The sequence below is a fragment of the Mesoplodon mirus genome, assembly GCF_964341445.2.
Source record: "Mesoplodon mirus genome assembly, chromosome: 12".
NCBI lineage: Eukaryota > Metazoa > Chordata > Mammalia > Artiodactyla > Ziphiidae > Mesoplodon > Mesoplodon mirus.
The window spans coordinates 62,895,003-62,907,962 of record NC_138988.1 but is presented as its reverse complement, the minus strand read 5'-3'; the positions used below and the strand labels follow the sequence as shown (position 1 = coordinate 62,907,962).

Below are 12,960 nucleotides of genomic sequence, written 5' to 3'. Positions count from 1 at the left end.
CAGTTAAGCATCCACATCTCCGATCCTTCGGGGAAAAAAGGAGAACTGATAAATTAGTCTCCATCACCCGCCTGTCACTTCCACAACCACACGAAACCCATGCCTACGCCCTCCTCCCCATCCTCGTCCCCGCCCTTTACTGTAAAACAGAGCCCAGCCAGCCCACCGCCTGGCGAGCGGCAGTGACGTCAGCCTGGAGGAGCGCATGCGCCTTGCCTCGGGGTCCTCTTCCGTTCTTTTCCACTAAGTGTTAGGGTGGTCTCGGTGCCTTTGGAACTATAGTTCCCAGCGGCCGGCGCGGCGGAGGAGGGAGGCCGGGACTGCGCCAGGGAGGCCAGGCACCGCGGGCCTAGCGGGCCGCTCCTCCCCGGGAAGCGATTTTGGAGCCCTTTCCGCCCGTGGTGTCGGCGGCTCGGCGGCGTCCTCGGCTCGGCGCGCACGCGGGGGCGGGTCACGGCGGCGCGTGGCTGGCTGGCCGGCCGGCGGGGCCGGCGGGGAGGTGAAGCGGCGGCGGGGACGGCGGCAGCGCGGGTGCCGGCAGGCGGGCCGTCGGGGAGATGGGAGACCCAGGGTCGGAGGTGAGTAGCGGGCTGGGCATGGCGTGGTGCGGGGTCCGGGGGCTGCTGGGCCGGGCCTGGGGGCCTGGGGGACGAGGGCCCCTCAGCAACAATGGCCGCCCGGCCCGGCTCGGGAACCACTGCTCGGCGCGGGCGCGGCGTGGGTTCCGAGGCCGACTGCCTCTTGGGGGAGCGTGCTCCCTGCTCCTCGGGGAGAAGGGATGCGGAGGGGCCCTTGCGGTCCACGGACGCGAGCTCGGGCTCGCGGAGGCTGGGGCTCCTTTAGGTCTCCTAGAGAGCTTTCGTTTTTCGGTTCCCTTTGGAAGAATCTTCTGTAAGTGCGGGGTTGTCTAGATAACCGTGTTTTGGCTTATTTTTATAGATAATAGAATGTGTCCCTCCAGCTGGGCATGAGGCGTCCGAGTCAACACCCGAGGAAAATGAAGATGACATTCAGTTTGTTAGTGTAAGTAGCGACGATATTCGGGTTTTTCTGAATCAGAGACTATGCGTGATAAGCCGTGATGTGATTACCTCTCACCTGTTCGTTCATCATGCAGCAAACGTGTGTGAATGTCTGATAGGGACTGTACACTGTGGAGCAGGGCATAGGAGTAGGGAATTTGCCCGAAGAGGTGTCTGAGCAGCCCCACTAGGCATCACAAAGCCTGTGGCCTGCGGTGCGTGTTGTACCCTGAATCTCGCCTCTTCCCCTGCACTTAGAGCCGTTCATGTACGCAGGGTTGTGGTCTCCTAAGACTGTTTTGAAATGAGACAAGAGTAACTTCTAAAAGATAGCACACAGGTTAGGGAGAAGGGGCGGCTAGTGATGAGGAATGAGGTAGAAACCCAGAAGGGCTGCAGGAACTCACCTTCTGAGCCTGTGTGTCTCCATAACGTGAAGGTGGGTGGCTTGAAGACTTCACTAAGCTCCGAGCTCATCCTGTTACAGCACAGTCCAGCAGGCGAGGTTCACAATGAAGGGCCCGTATCACCAGGAGCATCCTGTATCTTTCTGTTTTTATTCCCTTCGGACAGTAGTTTTCAAGCATGAGTAAGTAGAAGTGTGTGGATTCCTGGACCTCACTCCAGACCTATGGAATCAGAAATGGGAGGTGGGGCCCAGGAATCTTCATGTTGGTGCAAATGCAGGGGTGAATGAAGCTGTGAACACACTTTGTAAAACACTGGTTGCAAAAACTGAAGGGGGTGCTATGATACATTTGAGGATAATTTCCACCCCACACTGTTAAAGTTTTATAAAGGCTCTGCTTAAAGTAGTAATCTCACTTAGCTAGAGAATCCTTCTACTGTAAATGATTCTTTTTGAATACTGTAGTTGAGGTTTGCTATTAAAGGTGTATAATCTTTCTTTAATTCCCTGTCTGATGTGTATTTGTATTTGTTGGTTCTTGGACAGTTTTGAAAAACTGGTTATTAAAGTGTCTTCTGTGTACCCCAACATTAGGCTATTGTGGTGATGCTGTATTGTGTTTCAGTGGGTTTGTTTAGGAGTCTTTCACAAGATCATTTCTTGGTTTTTTTTGCCTTTGCCCATGCATATGGTGCTGTATCCTTTTCATTTTAAACTTTAAAGGTTTGGGGGTGGTAGTAGAAGAAATTGTATCCTGCCTGTTCCTTCACTGTGAATTGAAGTATGTTTGACTCTTCAGGACAAATATTTCAGGTTCTCCCTGAATATGGGTATATTTGCGAATGGAGAATATTTACCTTGGTATTTTGTGGAAATTAAACTAAGAGGGACACACTTCTTTATGAACTATTGGGCTTACTTTGAGAATCACAGATGGAATCTACAAAGATAAGATTAAAAAATATATATATATATAGGTACTCTGTGGAGTGAAGAATTGTGGTGTAGCTTGTCAGTACTTAATATAAGCATGTATTAGACTGAAGTTTAAGAATATTCTTTTAATTTAAATATTGTTTTAAATGTAGAGAATCTGTTATATCTTTGCATCCAGAGTAAAAAATATCCAATCAGTGAATTTGTGTCCATCTTGATACATCTTATATTTATCTCTGTTTCCAAATATAGGTTCAAACATTTGATAGTTCCAAATGGAGAAGTGAATTATATGTATTGAATGCAATTACAGTACTAGAAGAAACCTATTAAAAACATTCCTTATGCCTTTATGGTGATAACACTTCAATGAATTAATGATACCTTAATTCTATTTTAAAATACATTGGAGACAGTATCTTCTCTCTCTAACCCAATCTTATACTTGACTCCTCAGGCAGTGCTTGTTCAATAAAAATAATAAATAGTCTGTGCTTAAGGTTTCTTCAGATACAAAAAGAACATTGTGATATTACTTCTTGGTTTACACTGGTTTGGATTTCTTAGTTCATTCTTAGTCTAACTTTCCCATCTTTAATCCGCATGGTGGCACAGTAGTTTTTGTGTGGTTTAGAAAATACAGAGTTTGAAACTAAGCATGTTGAAGGAAAGGAAGGATATAGATGTGGAAGTGCAAAAATGAGCCCTTTCATTTAAATTTTATTGAAATACACATACAGAGAATTGCCCAGTTCATAAGTGTACCCTCTGATTTTTGCAAAGCCAGTACACATGTGTAAACAGTGCTTAACTCAAGAGACAGAATATTACTATACAAACTTTTCATTTAGGTCTTTTGCTCTAATTTTCTGTTTAATTTAGTAATATGATCCCTTATTCAGCCACCATCTTTATTCTTTGCACTCTTTGAAACTGCAGATATGTTGGTTAATTTACTCCCAGAAAACTGTTATAACTCAGGGCTAATGACATGATCTTTCACAGTGCTACTCTAGATATAAAGGTATAAAAACTGCTGAGACAGCCTGTCGTAATCTTGATAACAGCACATGAGATTTAGGCTTCAACCAAGATGATTGGTATAATGTGGAATCATTGAACATGTGGAATATTTGTATATTTTCATAAATTACTTCAGGGGGGTCATGGACAAATAATGAGTGTGTCTTTTGGCTGGGTGTCTTGGGGTTGTATTAGCTCAATAAGTAAAAATAATGTTGGAGCAAAGTCCTGAATTAAGTACCTTAGAGCTACAGAGATTACTTGGAAGTACATCCTACCCATAAGTGTCAGTAGTTCAGTGTGAGAGATGAGATAGGGATGAGAACTTTGTAAATAGTTCTAGCAGAAAGTAGAAAGTTCTTTTATAAAAAGGACAAGGTGCTGTAAAAAAAAAAAAAACATACGATTTTCAGTTTATTTTTCATAGGTAGCATTTAGTGTTTGTGTTTAAAAGAGTATTTTGAGAAGAAACAAGGAAAGTCATCAAAATGGGAGAGCAGAGAGGATTATGCTTAGTTCTGGAGGGTACTTTTTTTTAAGTGGGAGAAGGAAGGATGGGCCGGATAGTATAGATTTTGAATTGTGGACTAAATTTGAACTTAGAGCAGGCATTTGGGAATCATTTGAAATGTTTGAATCGGGCGGGACTGCAGAAGTAAACTATGTCCCTAACTTCTCTATGCGGGAAAAAAACCTGTGAATTATTTAGGGTTTTAGATTAGATTTTTGCATCTGTGCTCAAATCCATCTTCTTTGTTTTAGACTAGGGTAATAAACTAGTTTTCCCGTAGACTGTATTTTAGTGTATTGACATCACTTTCCAATCAGTAGGTATTTGGTGTTCTGGCTTTGTATGAGAAATCAGTTTTCTTATAACAAGAATGAAAGCTTTTTATTTCATTAAAAATATTTTTTAAAACTTAGAATATTAATTAAACTGTGTTTCTAAACTGTTTTGCTTCTGCCTGGGCTCCTGCCCCTAAATTGTGTGGCTTTGGAGTAGAATCCTTTGATTTTGTTACTGGTACAGAGGGGATGAGAATGATGGTTCACCGGTTGATGGATGAAGCAAATTTAAATAAAATACCTTGTAATTGGAGGACCACTTGCATTTATACTTTTTAAGAATATAAGCAGCCATTATAAACATGGTAAGAAATTGCCTTTTCTTGATATTTGTATTATAATTATTACTGTTTGAGGAGAATTAATAACTTATTTTTTGGCTAGTGTTGTGAGTTATCCAGAGTTGGGGACAGTAGCAGGTAGACTTTTTCCTCAAATTGAAGGAAGAGAAAGTATCTTATCTCCGAAACTTAGGAAATAAGCATTGATTTAAACATAGTGTGTATACTTGGAACTGCCTCAGAATTATGTGATTAGAGAGCACATGGCCAATGATGTGATTAGAGAACCAGATGGACCTCACTTAGTTTTCTCCTTTGTTAAATGGCACAATAGTGAAGTAATGTGGAGATTGAATGAAATAACATACATGAAAAGTTTAGTACCTTTGCCTGTACAGGGCTCAGTGACACATGTTCCCGATTAGAGTAAAATCAATGGAGTGCCAAAGGGTTTTGATTCCAGGTTCGTTATAGTGGAAGTTTGGCCATATCCACTGTGAAAATTAGCTAAAGTATAGAGTGTTTGTTTGTAAGTAATATTTTCCTTTGGAATACTTATCTTCCATTGTTTTTCCACTCAGCCTCTTTGCCTTTTTAGGTCTCAAACACATGCTGTCTTCTCCTACCATTCTGTCACTTGTAACTCCATAATATTTGTTGAGTGAATGAATACTCTCAATGACCCCTGCTTTTTCTCTTGTATGGACTTCCTATCTGATTCTTTTTATTCTGCTCTCTTAATTAGTGTGAATCATAAGTTGTCATTGTTCAGTAGTTCAGAGGTGGCTGGGTATCAGTTTAGTGGTTGACCCCAGCAGGATATTTATGCTACTTAGTCCTTACTCCTGCCCTTTCTCCTGTTTCTGCAGCTACTTTTTCATCTTGTTTGTGACCATTTTCCTGCCCATTCTACTTTGTGCTTTGTGCCCAGTTATCCTTTCATCTCCCTTTTTTCTCTACCTGCCAACCCTTCATGGAAGCTCTGCCCCAGCCTCTGTGTTTCTGGTACCTTGGGGACTTTCTTGGTGTGCTGCTTCAGTGGGCGTGTAATAAAAGTTCCTAACGTACATTTCTTGAGGAGAGCAAGCTATTATATTTTTATCTCCTCTACTACCTTCTTGGATTGAGTGTATGATTTTGACAACCTTATTACAAATGGTAGGTTTGGGTCTTAAAGCAGGTGATTCATCTCTGTTGACCACACATTGCAGAATATCTGTCCCTCTAATCCTCTTTTTTAAATGTCCATTTTTACAGCTCAGGCAGAAATCCTAATTACTTTATTACATGAGCCCTGCCTAGAAGTTTTGCTCTCTGGTTTTATCTTAGTGGCTAAATCACCACCTGTAGGGAAAACAGTTTCCTGCTGGGAGAGAAGTTGCAGCCTAGGGGAGAAATACACTGTCTTTGAGACTGGATGCCTCATCTCAGGAAGAGGATCTTTAACTAGATCTTAGCTTCTGTCTCTTGACCTGGGGTCTTTTTCTCTTAATTTTTCCACTGAATATATCACTTTGGCTTCCCAACAGCCGTCTTTCCCAATCCTGAGAAATCATTCCCTCAGCCATGTTCTCCCCCTATGTTCCTTTCTCTTGTTTTAAACATAGTAGAATTTTTCAAAGAATAATCTTTACTCTTGGCCTTTACTGCCTCATTTTCAGCTTAATTTTTTAGAGCCTGACTTGTATGCTCACTACTATCTTGAAAGTTGCTCTGTCAAAGACATTTTGAAATCTCCTTTGTTGCTAAATTCAGTGGCATTTTTGGGTTTTTTTTTTTTTTTTTTTTTTTCCGGTGCTCAGTGTTTTTGGCCACATTTAGCATTAACACCTTTTCATTGAGGTTTTCTCTATCTTTAGGTTCTTTGAATTTGTGCATTTCTGATTCTTCTCAGACCTCTGATTACCTATTTAGCTCTTACTAAATCCTAAAATTCCATCATTTCCTCAAGAGCCTCCTTGAATCCCTTCTTTCTCTTCTTTGCTTTCTTCCTTGGCAATATCACAGTTTCAGTTTAGTTCTAGAGTTACTAGTCTTGTAGGGGAGCATCTTTCCAGTCTCCATTTCCAGTTACGTTCCTATACCCAGATTACAGACTTGCATTTCCAGCTGTCTGCCAGGAGCCTCTGTGTAGTCTTCATACATCATCCCATTTATGGCCAAAGGAATGCCAGCTTTCTGTCTTTGTATTCCAAATTTATGTCTATCCTTTAGTCTCCTAAGCTTGAAACCTTAGAGACCACTTTGACTCCTTGTGGTTGTTAGGGTTTTGTTTTTATAGTCAATCATTTTTTGTTTTTTGTTTTCATCTTACCTGTGTATCCTTTTGTATATGCACCACAGCATCACTGTTATTTTTGCCATCAACAGTATTTTAGTTTTGCATTATTATGTGTGTAGACTGATTAATTATCCTGCTTTCCATACTTCTCTATGTGATTAATCTTCTGAAGGTAAGCTCTCATGATCTTATTCCCATCTTAGTATTTATTGATTCCCTTTTGCCTATAGAATAAAATCTAGGCTTTTAAGCTTAGCATTCAAGGCTTGGTGTGCAGTGGAGTTAGTATGGATGGAAAGAAAAGATGAAGGAGAACCAGGTTTGATGTGTGACTCTGTAGGAGTCGGAAGTACAGCCTAGCTCCTAGTCAGAGATACCCATCCCATCTGAAAAGCATTGGCTTACAGTGTCTGACCTTGTAGCACTATTCCTGTGTTAATAATCCTCTCCCCAAGGAATCAACACAGGCCTAATACCCTACCTTGGCTTAGTCTCTTTTAGGTCTTGTCATCATTTCTTAGTCTTGTGCTATGAATATTTCCATCTGCATTTGTTCTGATTATTTTCTACCACCCATAAGGCTTCCTCTTCAGAAGAGTTCTTGCCAATCAATCCCAACATCGACAAAAAGGATTGTTTTAAATGCTAATTTAGTTTGAATAATTCTCCACGACTTGTTAATTTGTTCATTTTTTCCTAGGAAGGACCATTAAGACCTGTTCTGGAATACATTGATCTGGTCAGCAGTGATGATGAAGAGCCTAGCACCTCTCAGAGTGAGGTAAGTATATTACATTTGACTTGCATTTCTTCACTTCTGGCATTTAAGAAGCATTCTCTAAAGAGAGTCATCAAATCAGCGATGGCTGTGTTTAGGTGCTATTGTGCTTTAGAGAATGGCCTGTTTCTGTTAGAATGGCCCTGAGAGGTAGTCCAGGGAGTCCTCTGCCCAGAAGATCTCCTGCTTCCAGCTTTGTTCCTCTACTTTCAGCGAGGATGTGAAAGGATTATGTGACACAGGAAAGTTCTAAGCCTTGGAGGCCATATCTGATAAAAGGGAAATGGAATAAAACTGCAAGATTTTTGGCTCCCTTCTCCTTTCCTGTCTCTCCTCAGGTGCCCTGTAGAACTGGATCCTTTTCTTCCAGAACCATGTGGCCACAGAAAATTTGTTGTATCTTGGAAGAAAGGATATGTGAAGATCCTTTAGAAATGGAATATGGGGAAGGGTTGTGGATTATTCAGGCGTCATCCTTTTAACCTCCTCTTTCCCCCTCGTATTTGGGGTTTTCTCTCTGACCTGTGATTTATTGGTTGTGGGTTTGACCTTTAAACTTATGCTTCCCTTACTCTGAGAACCAAAGTAGCTGAGCACTTTGTAGCAATCTTGTCTTTCATTTGTCTTAGCCCGGATTTATGTTAATGGGCTGTTTTCTTGATTCATTAGAGAACTGGCTGTGTGTTCAAGGCGGCCAGAAAGCTACTTGCTGTATGATATAAAGTATTGGGACTTGAACTTGCAATCAAAATACCTAGGTTTTAGTCTCAGCTTTACTTCTTAAGTCTGTGAATTTGGATAAGTAGCCTTTTAACCTTAGTTTCTTTACCACATAAAGAATAATACCTACCTCACAGGGTTGTTGTGAGGATAAAATGAGGTAACAAAGCTCCTTGAAAACTACAAACCATAGAGTAGAACTGTGCAACTGGAAAATTTTGTTGTTCATGGAGAGTGAATGAGAGAGAATTTTTAAAGGGATTTAAAAGTGACTCTGCAGTGCAGGACTTCTAGAAACGTTTTTCTTCTCAGTGGAACTTTTCCCAAGTTCTCTCTGCCGTTATTAACTTCTACTTGTTGCCTTACATATGTTGTAATGGGATTTTTTAAAAAAATTATTTTCACCAATAGTCTTGCTGCCTCTTCTTACTCTAGCATGGGAACAAGCATCAGGCTAGGATGGCACCCCTTGACCTGGGCTTGTTTTTACTCTTTCATAGACACAGTACCAGGTTAATGCCAGTAGTTGGTTTTGGGCCTTTGGGGTAGTGAAATTTGTGGATTTGACTTCTGTGGTCCCCTTGCTGACCTGAAGTGGATTGTATGTTTCATTGTTAATTATAATAATTTTAAAAATTGAGTTCTACTTACTGGACATGCATCTCTGCACTTGAAAATTAACATATTAAAAGCATATTTTTTTTCTTCCTTGGTTTTCTTGTTCATGTGGATAACCCAGAGAATGCCTGAGTCTAAGGTGCCATCCTCTGAGAGTCATCGCCCAGAAATGTGCTCTAGCTGCAGTGTTCCTCTTCCCAGTGGAGACAGCAGCTCCTCCTCTGGGAGCTGTACCAGCAGTCCACACAGGATAGTTTCTCAACCTTCTTCTGTTGAGAACCCATTGGAGAACCAGAAAAGTGATCAAAGTAATTCAGTTATTAAGATCTCTGAGACAGAGACACTTAAGCCATCACAAAATTGCCAGATTCTGCCTTCATCTCCACTTCTGGTCCCCCAAGAATCTTTGGCCTCTTCAGAGGTCAAGGAGGATTTACCTGTAGAGTCTTCTGCTTCACAGCACGGACAGGATGCCATCCTCTATCTCCAGACACAAGTGGCTGAGATGTCCCGAGTGATACGTGATCTGCAGTCCAGGAGCTGTTTTCGATTTCATCATTCTAGGCCAAGTAAGAATTCCTCGGTTCCTTGGGACATCTCTACCTCCAAGGAAGAACATTTATCCACAGTGGAAGAAGAAGCTGACTGCAAATCCCCCTCAGCTGATGACAAAGGGCAGCCAACTGACCCTAGTCAGTCTAGTTTCACAGGGCTTTTGAAAAGAATGGAACAAAGAGGTATTATCAAGAGAGTCACGTTACAGTCCGAAGCAGAACCATGTGAAGAGAAACCTGATTGTGTGACTTCTAAGAAACGTTTGGTCCCTCCACTGCATCCTCTTCTGAGAATTGCCACCACTGAGGTTTTTAAAGACCCAGCTGATTGCCATCCTTCTTCCTTCATGGGACACAGGGTATATCCTGTGGCCAAGGATACCTCTCCTTTCCAACCAAATCCACCAGCCGGGGGCCCCATCGTAGAAGCATTAGAGCACAGCAGGAGAGGAAGCACAACATCACCTCTGGATTCTACCTCGAAGGAGATGGAGGTCATGGGTTGTAGATTCTACCATGCTGCTTCCATTGCAGCCCGAGCTGCTAGCTACATGGCCTATATGACTCAGTATCAGCGTAAACTCTGGGAAGACATGGAGGATCTGGTCCATGACCCAGAGTTTGATCGTGGAAAAGCAAGATGTATAATATCTGATGGTATGGATGCGGGCCTTTGGCAGCTTTGTACTACTAGGGATATAATGGACTCTGTGGTCAGAGTTATGGCAATGGCAATAGACTACAGAAGGCAGGCTTGGCTTCGACTCACATCCCTCACTAAGAAAACCCAAGAGAAGATCTCACACTTGCCCTTTGACGGTACTTCCCTCTTTGGACAAGATGTGAATGCTGTAGTTGCAGAAGAAAACAGTATAAAGGAAAATGACTATAAAGACCACAGCAAATACTATAACCAACATCGATACTTCTATAGTCATGACCAGAAAGCACATTATCACAGTAGAGGATACTCCAGAGGGGATTGGTACAAACCCCGAAACCACCCCTATAGATACAGGAAAAAGGGAGAATCTCCAGAACGCCATGGGTACAAGAATTAGTAACCCATTCCCGTTCAGCAGTGCACCTGTCCAAGATGCTGACTGTGCTACTTGCTCCTCCCATCCACACAGGATCTACAGGTAGGAGGGCACCTCAGAATCTGAACGCATGGCTGGAATGATCACAGCTGACATTTGAATTCTAGACTTTTAGAATGAAGTAAATAAAGAGACTCATGCTTTCTAGGCCAAGTGAGTGGTAGAGACGTTCAGTAGGGTTGGACAAAGGTTTACCCGTTATTTCTAGTCCAAAATAAGTCTAGAGGAGGGTGCTCAGGAATCTGAATCCTCTTATGATTAAGGAAAAATATAAATATTTCTTCCCCCTCAGGAAAACCTCACTGGTAAACTGAGGACTAGGAGATTTTGGATCTGGAAATAACCTACTACTAGATCTCTAATACCAGAGGCAGATCCTTCGTTTTTAGGTCATCAGTGCTTCCTTGTTTAGGCTTCCGTTTGTCAGATCTTCATGAAACGACAAATCTGTTATAATCTCTTTATGTCAGGGTGATCAGCTCACCAGTGTCCATACTATCAAGCTCTGTGAGACTTCAGGATCAGCCTTGAAGCTGTATATCAAGAACTAAAATTCAAATCAAAATTTGCAAAATCCAGTTGGGGTGGCTAGATGTCCCAGGTCTACTGTGGACACCAGCTGGAAGAAGACTTTCCTACCTGTGACATCTCTGTAGAAACTTTCACAGTAACTGTCTTCACCACCCAAAGCTACACAGAGAGAATTCTCTGCAGTTGTCACTCCTAAGTCTCTCAAGCTCTCATGTATCACAAGCTGTGAGACCTGGTCATGGTGTTCTCACAGAATAATCTGGGCCTTTCACCAAGATGACCTTGACTCCCTTCTGAACTCTTGAGCTCCGTAATTCATCACGCTCTAAATACAAAAAAGATAACGCACATTAGTGCCCTGGAAATCAAGGATGTTATACCATCCAGGCATGCAAATCTGAACTCTTGAACAGCAAGAATTCCAAACATGCCTGACAATCTGGTCCTCTGATTGTAATAAAGAGGGATGCCATCAGTCTAGATTTTATTGAGAAATCCTTCAGATTCAGAGCGTAACTGTGGATGTAGTAGAGAGAACATCTCATGCACTTCTCTTTCTGGATGTCCATTAATGATTTCTCAAGACTTCAGTGGCGTGTTCTTGGTTTATTGGTCCTTTAATCTAGTCAGACTCTTACCATGAGAGACGACTTATCTTTTCGTTCTCAGTTCTTCGCATTATGATTTCTCCATCAGACTGGAACTGGCAGCAGATACCTCAGTTACATGTCCTACAGTATCTATCTCGAGGCAGTGGCTGTGCAGTGCCCAGCCCTTAGACCCTTGTCTTCACATCATGACTTCAGTGTTGGAGAAACTGCCAAATTGGAGGGGTCTGAATACATCATCTAGAATTACTTGCTTGGCCAAATAGAAAAAGATTTTATCAATAGACTCATAATTTTGTAATTTCTTGGTTTGTCGAACACCTGCATTTTTTTTTTTCATCTGCTTGACCGTAGTATTTTGGGTCTACTGTTAGTGGACCATGACACTGTTTTCGGGTTTATATGGTTTCTGTTTCTTGCCATGGTTCCTGCACAGTGGTGACTGATGTTTTCCCTGGTGCCCCACTTTTTAATAGTTTATTGGAAGCCCATTCCCCCTCCTCATCATAACCATATTCAGCACCCTTTTTGTTTACTTTTCTTCCTCTCCCTGTTTGTACTGTAGAGGTCGAAGATGCAAATATCTCTACTTGGAAGAAGTTATTTTATTTTGTCAGATAGTTTCAGGGTACTGTATTGATTCTGTTTGTCCTATTTGTAGATGAAGCTTAAGCTGCAGTCTTAATAGAGTCTCCTCTTGGCACATTTGGTCAAGTCATACCTAGAGTTAACATTTACCTTTAATTTTTCTATACTTTTCACAAAGTTTTACTTCTGTTTTAGGTCTGTGCCAGTGCTCTAAAGATTCATTCAAATTGAACCCTAGAAGAGCACTGGTAACTGTCTAAAAAGAAACAAGGGCCTAAGAAATCATATGAAGATTTTTATAGTTCACGATGTGTACTCTACCAGTTCAGCAGTCTCATGTGCCCTTGCTGTAGCACCGTAGTTTTCTTCTGTGAAAGGACTAGCCATAGGGAACTTGCTGGAGAGAGAGAGACCTTGACACTTTTCTGTACGGCTGCACATAGATGTTCCCAGTTGTCTGAGGCTACTTCGCAGTTGTCCTACTTTTCCATTTCTCCCTGTCCCTTCCCTGAATTGCATACTGGGTCACCAACTTGATGATTTTTGAGATACTCTTTATTTTCCAAAATTCAAAGCAAAATTACGTTGCTTGAAGACCTGGTTCTCTTGAAACTGCTCTGGCATTTCCACCTAACCTGCTCTTTTTAATTTTTTTATTTTTAATT

At 41.8% G+C, this 12,960-nt stretch overlaps 1 protein-coding gene across 3 annotated transcripts in view; it reads left to right on the top strand.

Annotated features, from left to right (window-relative positions):
• Positions 1-212: 212 nt before the first annotated feature.
• ZNF451 (zinc finger protein 451) overlaps positions 213-12,960 on the top strand; it is an 89,989-nt gene continuing 77,241 nt past the window's right edge. For 2 of the 3 annotated variants that reach the window (XM_082639468.1, XM_082639467.1), the window contains exons 1-3: positions 213-578; positions 940-1,023; positions 7,499-7,579. In XM_082639468.1, coding sequence (XP_082495594.1) covers positions 558-578; positions 940-1,023; positions 7,499-7,579 — 186 coding nt within the window. In that variant the 5' untranslated portion in view covers positions 213-557. Of the gene's footprint in view, positions 579-939; positions 1,024-7,498; positions 7,580-9,035; positions 10,611-12,960 lie in introns of all 3 variants that reach the window. The other variant, XR_014295607.1, reaches the window with a different exon arrangement.